The following is a 13,403-nucleotide window of genomic DNA, read 5'->3' as shown; positions in this document are numbered from 1 at the left end:
TACAGTCTAGAGAAAATAAATCATCAGCTTGACTAGGTGTATGTACTCAGACCAATTACAGAAGTCATTATCAATTAGTTTTTCTTCAAAAGTTCAATTTAGTAGAATATGATCGATTTTTTCTGAGAAATAAAGACTGAATTCCGAGAATTTGACCACACCAAATACAAATCCGCAATCAGTTTAGTTGTAAAAGGTCTCATTTTCGAGATATTTAGTGTTTTGTAGGAAAACTTTCAAGAGGTTTGTTCTGCCCTCTGGTGGCATAAGACCTGAAGCTTCAAAAATGGGTATGGTGCCCCACAACTGAGACATTGTGTAAAAACTGTGTTTTTGAGGTAAAGAAAATTTTTCTGGCAAAAATCAATGTCAGATTCGGAATCTACGGTCTCGAAACCATCTAAAAATATTATAAAATTATCAAAATCGATCGGTCGATTTTTTCGGAAAAACCAAGACTATAACCTTGGATATTTTTCTGCGAAAAATAGTTTTTGATTCAGATCGACTTCAAAATTTGATATTATGAAGAATTTTTAATGCTGAATCCATATTTGCAATCAGTTCCTCCCTAGGTGCCCCCTAAATTAAATTATTTCGAATTTTGTGGAAAAATTCGTAATGGGGTTTGGTCTGCCCTCTGGTGGTTCAAATCTGAAGCTTGCAAAATGAGCATACATGCCCCACAACTGAGACATTTCTGTGGAAAAAAAGCAGTGATTTTGAGGTGTAGAAAATTTTTTCTGGTGAGAATCGTTGCCTAATTCGGTTCTGCGACTTTGGAACTCTCTGAAAATTCGATTGGTTGATTTTTTAAGAAAAACCAAGATAAATTTCTAAATTGGCCACGGAGGACCTTCAAAATATGATATCTAAAAGAATTTTTGATTCCGAATTTCGGGAAAAAAATTTTTTGGCCTGAAAATTTGATAAAAGGAGCATACGACGAGCATTTGACCACACCAAATACAAATCTGCAATCTGTTTTCTTGTGAAAGGTCTCAATTTCGAGATATTTCGAATTTTGTGGGAAAATTTTCTAGGGGATTTGGTGGTATAAATCTGAGGCTTGTAAAATGGGTATGCATGCCCCACAACTCCAGTTGTGTAAAAACTGTGCTTTAAGATGTAGAAACATTTTTCTGGAGGTTTGATTGGAGAATATTTTTACGGTCTAGAACAAATTAGAAGCGAGGCAGATCAATTATGTCAGTTTTTCTATAAAATTCAATTTAGAAAAAATTTGCCTGTGAGCCATCTATACACAATTTACGTAACCTATTTTCGACGCAGTCAATCAAGAGTAGAATTCTGTAACTTTTATGTCTCTACTAGAGTTTGGTTTGAGCTACTTTTCCTAGATGTCACCATATGTTCAAATATTTAAAAATGCTGGTAGATTTAGTTTTCAAAATATGCCTGAATATGCTGTTCGCAATGTCAATTTATTAAGAAAATTCTGGAGATAGGCTCATTTGCTTCTACAAAGGTACTACATTCAAATCCTGAGCTACCTACTGACTTGTCAGCGCTTCATACAGGAATGGAATAGAATAAAAATTGCTAATTCAGAGGTAAAATTTATTTTATACTTGTATAAATAAATAACATGAAATAGTATAAATAACGAATTAACTGTTGGAAAAAGTCATAAATTTAACGTTAAAATTTTAAAATACATTTGGAGTATTATGAAATTACATATCATCAATAAAAAAATGCACAAATTTAACATTTAAATTTTAAAATACATTTGGAGTATAATACATTTAAAATCAGTGTAAAAACGACTCGTGAAATTATTATAAAAATGATTTATGAAAATATACGAAGTTTCGTTGATTGATTTGTAAAAAGACTAATGGCAATAAATATAGGTACATTTGTTAAACAATTAAAAAAAATAAAATAATCAGGAGCCTCTATTCAGTTGCCTTTAGAAATAAAATTGGTAACTGCATCACCGTCGACATACTTATCGTCAAAAGCTTTTTTGTACTTCTTGTGTAGCTTTTTGATGAAATTATCTTTCAAGTTTTGCAGACACATCCTATATATTGGTGAACTACGGAACTTGGCAATATCAAAACTGGGAGCGTGCGCTTTGTGAATGATGAAAGTGTCAGGCAATACTATAAATTCGTATCCCTGTGCGTTCAATTCCATTATATGGGAGACTTTGTTCCATCCGAAACCCATAAACGTTGGGTCGTACTCTACAACTGTGCTTTTCACCACTACATACGGTTCGAAGTCAGGTTTCCATTCCACCTGTTGAAACAAATAAATGACCATCGGAGAAAATCAGGAATTAAACTCAAGTAATATGGAAGATGGAAATTCTAAAATGTTGAAGTATTCTCTGTTTTTGATCGTTGGGAGTTGCACCCCTTTTAATTGCTTTGTTTAAAATAATGAATGTTCAAACATTGGAGGCACAAATAGAAATGATAGATTCCTTGGATAATTCTAACAAAAATGTCCTATATTAGGCTAATTGAAAAGCCCCGGATCTGATGCACAGATGACGGTGCTAGTATTAAATCCATATGATTTTTAGTTGTCAAAATTTGACATCTGTCCGACCATTAGTTTGTGAGATATTGCGCTGTGGGTGTAGCTACTTTTGTTATTTGAAAAAATATGGAAAAAACAGAATTTTCGTGTGAATTTTTGCGTCGATATGTGACAATGAATGAAACATGGCTCCATCATTTCACTCCGGAGTCCAATCGACAGTCAGCTGAGTGGGCACGATAAACCGAATATAAAGCGAGGAAAAACACAACAGAGAGCTGTCAAGGTTATGGCATCAGTATTCTGAAATGCGCAAGGTATAATATTCATTAGTCACCTCCAAAAGGGCCAGACCATCAACAGCGATTATTATATATCGTTATTGGATCGTTTGAAGGATGAAATCGAAAACGGCCCCATTTGAAGAAAAAAGGGGCTGTTTCATCAAGACAATGCACCTTGTCACTAATCAATGAAAACAATGGCAAAATTGCATGAATTGGGCTTCGAATTGCTTCTGCATCCACCATATTCGCCAGATCTGGCCCCCAGCGACTTTTTCCTGTTCTCAGACCTCGAAAGAATGCTCGCTGGAAAGAAATAGAGCGCCAATAAAGAAGTGATCGCCAAAACTGAGGCCTATTTTGAAGCGAAAAACAAATCGTACCACAAAAATGGTATCAAAAAGTTGTAAGATCGCTCTAATTGCTGTATGTTGAATAATAAAATAGAATTTTGCCAAAAAAAAGCGTTTTACCATGGTAGACCGGAGACTTTTCAATTGGTGTTACTCTTGTTAGTTTCTCAGAAAAAGAGAAAGATAATGGGGTATCAGATTTTGTTTATCTCCTCTGATTTGAAAGTTGTAGTGCTAAAACATCGAAATTTGCCCACCCTTCGAAAGAGTAAACTAATTCTGGAGAATTCTTGGAGCTACTCAAGTGCAATAAACCTGAATTTTTGCGTCGATATGTGACAATGGATGAAACATGGCTCCATCATGGTTTGCAGGCCTATGTTAAAGTACTTTTTTCTTAAAATTAACCAAGGAATCTCTCATTTTGCTTTGGACCTCCAATTTAGGAACACCAGCAAAATTAGGGGAATAGACAAAATCTCAATAAACTTGGTGGAGATTTTGTATGTTCCTCTAATTTTGCCCTTGTGTATATTTTAAATATTTAAAACATTCCTCCAAATGGATATATTTGAAAATGGTTTCAAATAAAATCTTATGATAATTATAAATTCTTACATTATAGGGAGATGAGGCAGTTTTCCATTTGGTATAATTGGTAGGGGAATGTCCAACTGCCCAAACATCGTGTCTAAATGGCATCACACTTTTTGTAGCCAGCATCGACAACAGTTGTTTCTTACTTTTGGGAATCCTACTTCGATACCTTTGCGTTTCGAAAGCTGGAATGACTAGAGCCTGAAAACGTAAAAGCTTAGCGATGAAAAATGTAAAACTCGGGAGAAATACCTTTTTCTCCATAGTGTTCATGGACTTGATATATTTTTTAAGAGATTCATACAGATCTTTCATTGGGAAAAAATCAACGTCGGCCAAAAAAACATATGGCGTTCCTATGTTCTGAAGACCGATATTTCTCAGTAAATTTATCGGATAATACTCCTAAAATATCAAAAACGATGATACATGCAAAAAAGTACACAGTTTTGAAAGATTTACAACTTACGCCATCTTTAAAAACTGCGTGATAAGCAATGTTCGTCCTTTCTTGAAGCAAATCGGAAGCATCGATATAATCATTAGCTTGCTCTAATTCGGGGTCCGTGATGTATAAAGTAAGACTAATTGGTCCTGAAAACTCAACATATTGATTGAATTCAAAGAAAAAACATCAGATACCCTAACCTCCCCAATATTTCGCTAATTCCTCGATCATTTGTATCCTGTCGAAAGATAGCTGAGCTGCAAACGTTACATCGTTATCCAGGGAAACTGCTTTGAATTCTCGAAAAAACAGTAGCGTCCTCCATTTGGAGTTCTTCATTTTATTGAAGCCCGAACAAACGTCTGTTGCAACATTCTACGAAAATTAAATGCGACAAAGTAATACATCAACGTTAAAAATCAAATAACGGGTGTTTTTTTCGAGGTATATAACTTTAAGTTGGCATTATTGTTCAAGATGGCGACCGATTTAACAGCTGTCAAGTGATTTAATCTCATTTTGGTTTGGTAATTCATCATGAATAGACTCACGCCTGAACAACGCTTGCAAATAGTGCAATTTTATTTCGAAAATAATGGTTCTGTGCGGAATACGTATCGCGCACTACGTCCATTTTATTTTGTTTAGCGATGAAGCGCACTTCTGGTTGAATGGCTACGTCAACAAACAAAACTGCCGCATTTGGAGTGAAGCTAATCCTCAAGTGTATGTCGAAACACCGTTACATCCAGAAAAACTGACTGTTTGGTGCACTTTATGGGCTGGTGGAATCATTGGTCCGTACTTCTTCAAAAACGATGATGGCCAGAACGTTACAGTCAATGGTGATCGGTATAGAGCCATGATTACCAACTTTTTCATTCCTGAATTGAACAACCATGATGTCCAGGAGCTGTGGTTCCAACAAGACGGCGCAACATGTCACACAGCTCATGCCACAATCGATTTATTGAAAGACACGTTTGGTGACCGCTTAATTTCACGTTTTGGACCTGTGAATTGGCCTCCAAGATCTTGTGATTTAACACCGCTAGACTACTTTCTGTGGGGCTATGTAAAGTCATTGGTCTATGCGGATAAGCCACAAACCCTTGACCATTTGAAAGACAACATTTGCCGTGTTATTGCCGATATACGGCCACAAATGTTGTAAAAAGTCATCGAAAATTGGACGTCCAGATTGGACTACATCCGAGCCAGCCGTGGCGGTCAAATGCCAGAAATCATATTTACAATGTAATGCCACAAGATTATCTTGCGGATAAATAAAATTCATGTCAATCGAATAATCCATCGTTGTTTTATTGCAATTTAAAGTTCTATGGCTCTAAAAAAAACACCCTTTACCACATCAAAATCTTACCACTGCAGGTTTTGATTTCGAGGAACATATCCTCAAATGTTTCCTCAGTAAGTTTCCATTCAGTTCCGCAAAAATTGTATATAAGCTTCTGAAGTAATCTCCGTCTTTGTTTAGAACATTGATTTTTTTTGGAGAATTCCAGTGTATTACCTACATGAAAAATACTATAAATATTGATTTTCAGCTTATTTGCTTAAAATTCCTACAAAAGTGGTGAATCCGATAACATAATTCCTTTATCATAAAATAATTATTAATTATGCAAATAAAATTATCCAGTCAAATTTGTCTTGAACTCACCTTAGCTTGATGTTTGTTATAACATAAATAGCTATCTGTACGATCGCTCAATTGTGTGTTCCAATAGCAAGGCACTTCATAAAGTATATTAGAATTTTCTTTTATCACTGCATTGATAATATCTTGATCACCCAATAACGTTGATCCAATTTCATTTGCAATTTTTTTCGTTACAGTGTACCACAAATTGGGCCAGTTTAAATCTTTTAATTTATCTATATAATATAATACTAAACCTGAATTGAAACTAAAAAAAGAAATTCAATTGATAATTAAAAAAATTCTTAAATATTTACCCTCTACCAATAGCTGGCCAAGATGTTTTTTCCAAATAATAATTACTTTCATTCTCAACAATTCCTATAGCCTGAAAAGAATTATTTAGCAAATCATAATAAATATATCCTTATTTTATACCTGTCTGTACTTGAACTTTTCAAACATTTTCCATAATTCATATATATCACTCAAAAATATAAGATCAGTATCTAAAATAATTATTTTATTCGTGACAGATACAGGAATGATTTTAGGGAATAGCAGTTTCAACAATCCAAAAACTCCAGAGTAATGAGTGTTTGGAACCCATCTCACATCAGTAATGTAGTCATTAATATCATAAAAAGTCACATTTACTAAAAATAAAAATTTAATGAATAGTTGTATTTGATGATTCAAATAAAGTACCTCTATCCATGTTCCAACTTTGAAATAAAATATTCAAGACCCGCTGTGACATCCAACTTGCTATTATATGAAAGTGAAAGGCATTATCACTGTGAAAATAAATTGATTTCAACATGGTATGTAGTTGAAGATTAGATTTGTGACCAGCACATACAATGCCTATGTGAATTACTTCACATTTTTCATTCCACATATTTTCATCTGCATAATCTACCCCAAAATCATCGCTATTGAAATTTTTTATCATCTCATTTTTAAAATATCTGTTTGAACTGCCGACACTAAAGTTATTATATCCTAAAAATAGGTAATCATACAAAATAATCAATAAAATTAATATATACTTGCCTGGCAATTGTCTATAAAAATTGAATATCAAAATTAAAATAACAGCAACTAATAAGGAAATTAACCCGTATCTAAGAAATTTAAAAGGAACAACATTTTGTCGTTTGATACGAATATTGATCCTATTCAGATTCTTTTAAAAACTCCATTGAATCACAATAGTAATAATGTTTAATATAATTTGCAAGTTATTGCATAGACAGCTGGGAATTAGCAGTTAGACAGTTTAGCCTTCGGCGTGAATGACTTGATTAATTCGAATACCAAAAGTAGATCAGTTTACACTACTCTGTTTTGAGATAATAGAGTAATTAATTAATGTTTTAATTATCAGATCTGTAATAATGGAAGGGGTGTTATTGAAAGCTGTTTGTTTATTTTGAGATCAATCACAGAATACTGTCTATTGTCAAAGTCGTCTGTGCTATTGTCATAGAACACATCAAATATTTGAGATAGTTGTTATTGTTTTTGGCATTAGAGAAATAAGTTTGATAAATTCAAGGATTGAAATCTTCTGTATTAATTCTACTGGCAGATACTAGTTATAAAGTTATAACTTCCCAGTCTTGCAGGGTGATACAATAAAAACAAACTGAAGTGTAATACTGGAAATATATTTATTTTATCATACCTATATATTTTATTTCAGGCATATTTAACACTTTTGAGCGAATTTGGTTTTAACAGAGCACAAGGAATTAAGTCGTCTATTTGTTTTGTGCATTTTTGATTTGAAGCCATTTCTAAGGAATGATAATTGGTACTCTTCGAAAATAAATTGTTATAAGCTTCGACGGCTTGATCATAGTCTTTCATCATCAAGGACATTTGATGGTCCTTCAATAATATCAAATAGGTAGCAACTTTTGATATTTTTTTGAGCTTATCAATTTCCACCGGCACAATTTCCCACGTATCTTTCAATATTTCTAATGCCGCAGTGATGAAAGTTGAAGAAAAGTTGAAATATTCTGTAAGACAATCTCCAATAGTAGGTAGTTCCTCTCTACATTCTCCTGTGGAATTCTTCATGAGAAGAAGATGAGAAATCTGAAATAAAACAGTCAAAATCATTTTCAAATCAAAAAGTATAGACAAAGAATAATAATATTTCAAAAAACCAATTACTTTGTACAAGACTTTATTCAAATATAACAAATTCAGAAAAGAAATAAAATTAAATTTAATTAACTCAGCCTTACCTGAATGTCATAAATGTTGTTCATATGTATATTGTAAGCATGTAATAAACAATCTACAAGAGTTCCTCCATTGAAGACAACTTTTTTAATATAGTGAGACTGCAATATGTCAGCTAATTCTACAGGAAACCTTTTTGTCCGGAAATTATGGAAACTGAAAATAAATACTTGCTTCCATGTGCTTAAAACCAACATTTTTATTCTTCCACCTCGTCCCTTTTCACAATTACTAGCTACAACACCTAGAGATTCAAAATTTGATAATTTTTCAATACTATCATAATATGTTTTATCATCGGTCTTTATAACTATGTAATCATCAGTCATTTTTAGCAGTCTTTCATATTCCGCTCTTGGAATGAGAATATTATTATTAACAGTTTTAGTAGCTACTTTTTCGTTTGAAGTGTCATCATTTTTTTTCCCAGTAATCCTCAACACTGAGCATATCTCTCTCTTGTAAAAAGTCCATTTGGTATCAAATTTGTTTCCAGATTCATAATGTAAAAAATTATCTATTTCAATTCGAGTATCGGTGCCTTTCACATAGTCACCTTCAAAATTTTCTCCAGTGTTTAAAACAATCAAGATTCTTTCACCTTCTTTGAATCTTTGTTCCATTTTTCAGAAAGGGAGACGTTCACAACACCATATGAATTATATGCGAAAGTATAGCATTTTAAGAAACATTATAAATCCTAGTTTTATTGTTTTCAATTACTAATATGTGTAGGTTAGTTCTTCAAGATGCATAGAACATAAAATAAAACGAAAGATGTTTCACCATGCTTGGAATTGCTAAAGCAAGGGGATAGATCTTTGAATATAAAACAATAAAAAGTATAATATGACTTTTTAATTTTCGCCAGTAGATATCGGAATCAGGATATTCATTGAATTCAGAACAGAATATTTTGAAACCACAGAACACTAACGATAAAAAAGTGGTGTGGCAATCTATGCGCAATACTCTGAACCTGTTCTTCAACAGAACAGGTTAAATGAAAGAATAGTCCAGAACTGTTCGGGCCTTTGGCAAGACCTGTTCTTTTATGAAAGTCGAGCAGGTTGCCGATAGCAGCGGGTTCAAAACCCCGCCAGGTCATAGATTTTTTATGTATGGTGGTGGGTAATCTTTAGTTGTAAATATAGAGCTCGATCTAGTTGATAATTTCGATTTATCTCAGATAATTCATGTTCTTTCCGAGATACGTTTACTTATGTGAACTTCAGGAGAAATTATTTCTGATAATATTTTATAACTATAACTCGGCTTTACAAATCGACAACAATTGATGTAACAGTTCTTAAATAGGAGTATTAATTAAAGAAACACATCTAATGAAAATTTACATATTTATTATTCTATTAAAATTAGAATAATAATACTAACAGTTCTCTGCCAATCGGTTGAAAAACCATGAATATTGCTATTTCAATTTTAATACACTCCTCCATAGATTGAATAACATTATAGCCTATTTTAGCTTCTTCTTGGGACGAAGGTTGTTGGTATGTCCACACTTGGTTTTCCTGCAGTTGGTTGCACGAGGATGTAACCTAGCATAGCACTTACGACAGATCATCTTGTCGCAGTTATATTTTTGGGCCAAGAGTCTGAGAGAAGGTTCAATGATACCTCCACGAAGACGCAATACCAAGTGAAGTGTAGATTCCTTTTGGATATTGTAATCGGAGAGAGTACGTCCATCTTCAAGTTGCTTTCCAGCGAAGATCAGACGTTGTTGATCTGGAGGAATTCCTTCCTTGTCTTGGATTTTAGCCTTCACATTTTCGATAGTATCGGATGGCTCGACCTCCAAGGTAATGGTCTTACCGGTGAGGGTTTTTACGAAAATTTGCATCGTGACGATTTCTAAAACAAATTAATTTGTCAGCAACATGTCAATTATAATAAGTATAAAATTTGGTTAGGAAATGAGATTTCTCTATATTATAAGATTCTTCAAACATAAATTAATACGATTAAACTTTACTAAATATAATAATTCCAGAAATACTTACTTTCCACAAATACGTGGTCGTCACAACTTCCAAATCTTTAAAAGGAGAGGAAACTAAACAAATGAAGTACTTTATGGACCGGACATTCATACCAACACAACCAAACCAAATTGAGGCGGGTAATTTGAATAAAGCCTCACGGTATATGGAAACTAAAAAAAACGATAACTTCGTTTGATACGTATTTATCGAAAAGTGGATCCTTAAATGATATATCGAAAACAATGTGAAAAGTAATGAATCAATTGAGATTTCAAATAAAAATATGAGATACATTGCATTTGATTTGTGCTGCCATCTGTTATATTTACTTTGAACCATATATATAAACATGTTTGTTGGAATTTAGGTTTCTGTTCAATTATGTTAAATTAGGAATTTTGTAGAAAGTTCAAATTCGAATCGGTTGATGCGTAAGCTTGTTATCTCGAATAATTAATGATTTTTTAAATTGTATACAGATAGTTACCGAGCTACGTGGAAAATTACACCACTGACACACCCTCATCTATAACCATGGGCGGCACCCAAGGGCAATGCTGGGGATAATCTACTCACACCCAGACAATTATTTTCAACATTCTTTGAAGTGGAAATATTTAAAATAATATTGTTTATTTCTTGAAATACGACTTAATTCGTCAGCATAGCCATCCTCAAGATAGAAGAGAGATACAACGCTCCTCTTGCTTTCCAATAACTTTTCTGTTGATAAAATCGTTTTTGCTTTCCTTAGAGCCAAATTTCCTTTCCTGGAGCATTTTTTTGAGGTCTGAAAAAGTCCGTAATCAATGGAGGCCAGATCTGGAGAGTAAGCTGGGCGGTCTAGGAGTTAAAAGCGAAATTCGTTCAATTTGACTAAGGTTTTAAAAAATTTGTCGATACACAAAACTTGTTCTTAACCATTTTTCGAACAACAACAAATTGTCCTCTTCAAGAGTGATACATGTACAGGGTGTCCCAAATTCGATGCCCTCCAAGATTATCTCGAGAACTATAAGACTATATTACAAGGATCTTCGATTTATTTTTCCAAAATAATAATATATCAGAAATCAGATTGTAAATATCTTGCTAAGTTCTTCGATATGCTTTCAGTGAGCTTCGAATTTGAGACACCCTGTTCTCCAACGGTCCTACAATTTTTAAATATCTTTTCTTCAGGAAGAATTCTTTCCTGGTGTATTTTTTTACCATTTTTGTCGATAGAACAGAGTCTAAATAACACAATATCAAGCATTTGCTTCGCTTGAAAAGTAGGTATTTTGTCCATACACGAAACTCGTTTTTATCCATTTTTCAAACAACAACAAATGTGCGCCAGGACTTATTGAGTAACTTGTTAACTGTAGTTTTCGATAGGATCTCAAATGACGAACGCTCAAAAGCACAGACACGAGTTCAGAGTTTTTCTCGAATTTTCATGAAAAATTCGAAAACTTCAACATTAAAACCATCGAAGATATTTTCTTCGAAAGATTCCAGGTTTATTATTGGGAATAATGGACCAAAATTAGGCCTCAGCGTCACGGACAAGGCAGATTTTTCATCATTTATGAGGAGATCCCTTTCCCACAATTCAGTTTATATTTTTCTCGGGCAGGAATACAATGGCGGGACAATAAATAAGGATTAGAATAAATTCTTGGGGTGCTAGTTAGAGGGCTTTCCTGCCATCCTTCTGTGCCACATTTTATGTCTTACATTGTTACAAGTCACCAGTCTCTTATTCTGTCTATAATTTCTGTTGGAGGCTTCTTTTGCCATTTGATGTGTTTTTTTCCATCAATGTCAGAGGGAAAGATGGCCCTTTTTATGAATTAGTAGAGGGACAGTAAGAAAATAGAACGGGCATTCATATAAAGGGTGTTAGTTATGTCTACCCATACTTTATGTACTGGGTGTCCCAAATTTTTACATGTACATTTTCTTTTGGGACAACTTATAGATATATACATGTATACCAAATTCGATGCTCACTTGGAGCATCTCGATAACTTGATTTGTTCTTCAGTTACAGGACGTTTTTGAAAAATTACTGTATCAAATATTTAATTACATCTTGATTTCTGTTCGAGATATTCTAAAAATTCTGAAACAATTTCTTAAGTAATTTTTATGGTTTATATGATACTCATAACAGATCATAGAAATTATTTACCGCTTCATAGAAATGCAGAGGAGAGTTGGTGTTTTTTAAATGAGACACCCTATATTACAATTATATAGGGTGTTTTTTTCGAGGTATATAACTTTAAGTTGGCATTACTGTTCAAGATGGCTACCGATTTGATAGCTGTCAGGTGATTTATTCTCAGTTTGGTTTGGCAATTCTTCGTGAATATAGACTCACGCCTGAACAACGCTTGCAAATATGTAGTGCAATTTTATTTCAAAAATAATGGTTCTGTGCGGAATACGTATCGCGCACTACGTCCATTTTATTTTGTTTAGCGATGAAGCGCACTTCTGATTGAATGGCTACGTCAACAAACAAAACTGCAGCTTTTGGAGTGAAGCTATTCCTCAATTGTATGTCGAAACACCGTTACATCCAGAAAAACTGACTTTTGGTGCGCTTTATAGGCTGGTGGAATCATTGGTCCGTACTTCTTCAAAAACGATGATGTCCAATGGTGATCGGTATAGAGCCATGATTACTAACTTTTTCATTCCTGAATTGAACAACCATGATGTCCAGGAGCTGTGGTTCCAACAAGACGGCGCAACATGTCACACAGCTCGTGCCACAATCGATTTATTGAAAGACACGTTTGGTGACCGCCTAATTTCACGTTTTGGACCTGTGAATTTGCCTCCAAGATCTTGAGATTTAACACCGCTAGACTACTTTCTGTGGGGCTATGTAAAGTCATTGGTCTATGCGGATAAGCCACAAACCCTTGACCATTTGGAAGACAACATTCGCCGCGTTATTGCCGATATACGGCCACAAATATTGGAAAAAGTCATCGAAAATTGGACGTCCAGATTGGACTACATCCGAGCCAGCCGTGGCGGTCATATGTCAGAAATCATATTTAAAATGTAATGCCACAAGATTATCTTGCGGATAAATAAAATTCATGTCAATCGAATAATCCATCGTTGTTTTATTGCAATTTAAAGTTCTGTAGTTTTAGTTTTGTCGTATCTGCTACCGATTTAGATGAAAATTTTAGTTCTCAAGCAATCCTCAGGAAAATTCGAATTAATTAATTCAAAATTGGAAGTTTTGGTATCTACTTATTCACC

The 13,403-nt window shown here is 33.9% G+C and overlaps 3 protein-coding genes across 3 annotated transcripts; all 3 read right to left on the bottom strand.

Moving 5' to 3' along the window:
* Nucleotides 1-1,567: 1,567 nt before the first annotated feature.
* On the bottom strand, nucleotides 1,568-7,230 carry LOC123683832 (LARGE xylosyl- and glucuronyltransferase 2-like). The gene is made up of 11 exons (XM_045622763.1): nucleotides 6,919-7,230; nucleotides 6,571-6,867; nucleotides 6,301-6,518; nucleotides 6,180-6,250; nucleotides 5,884-6,130; nucleotides 5,584-5,733; nucleotides 4,400-4,574; nucleotides 4,221-4,345; nucleotides 4,004-4,156; nucleotides 3,773-3,952; nucleotides 1,568-2,271 (listed from the first exon to the last, which is right to left on the bottom strand). Exons 2-11 carry the CDS (start codon nucleotides 6,815-6,817, stop codon nucleotides 1,927-1,929), a joined length of 1,911 nt encoding a protein of 636 aa, XP_045478719.1. The 5' UTR covers nucleotides 6,818-6,867; nucleotides 6,919-7,230; the 3' UTR covers nucleotides 1,568-1,926.
* A 289-nt stretch (nucleotides 7,231-7,519) lies between these two features.
* Nucleotides 7,520-9,045, bottom strand: LOC123683833 (piRNA biogenesis protein EXD1-like). The gene is made up of 2 exons (XM_045622764.1): nucleotides 8,124-9,045; nucleotides 7,520-7,971 (listed from the first exon to the last, which is right to left on the bottom strand). The coding sequence occupies exons 1-2, from the start codon at nucleotides 8,742-8,744 to the stop codon at nucleotides 7,567-7,569; spliced, it is 1,026 nt and encodes a 341-aa protein (XP_045478720.1). The 5' UTR covers nucleotides 8,745-9,045; the 3' UTR covers nucleotides 7,520-7,566.
* Nucleotides 9,046-9,465: 420 nt separating this feature from the next.
* Nucleotides 9,466-10,305, bottom strand: LOC123683831 (ubiquitin-60S ribosomal protein L40). Its single transcript, XM_045622762.1, has 2 exons — nucleotides 10,149-10,305; nucleotides 9,466-9,999 (listed from the first exon to the last, which is right to left on the bottom strand). The coding sequence occupies exon 2, from the start codon at nucleotides 9,986-9,988 to the stop codon at nucleotides 9,602-9,604; it is 387 nt and encodes a 128-aa protein (XP_045478718.1). The 5' UTR covers nucleotides 9,989-9,999; nucleotides 10,149-10,305; the 3' UTR covers nucleotides 9,466-9,601.
* Between the last annotated feature and the right edge of the window lie 3,098 nt (nucleotides 10,306-13,403).

This window comes from Harmonia axyridis, chromosome 7, assembly GCF_914767665.1.
Source record: "Harmonia axyridis chromosome 7, icHarAxyr1.1, whole genome shotgun sequence".
In the NCBI taxonomy this organism is placed as follows: Eukaryota; Metazoa; Arthropoda; class Insecta; order Coleoptera; family Coccinellidae; genus Harmonia; species Harmonia axyridis.
Note: the sequence above shows the minus strand (reverse complement) of the source record. Positions and strands in the feature narration are given on the sequence as shown.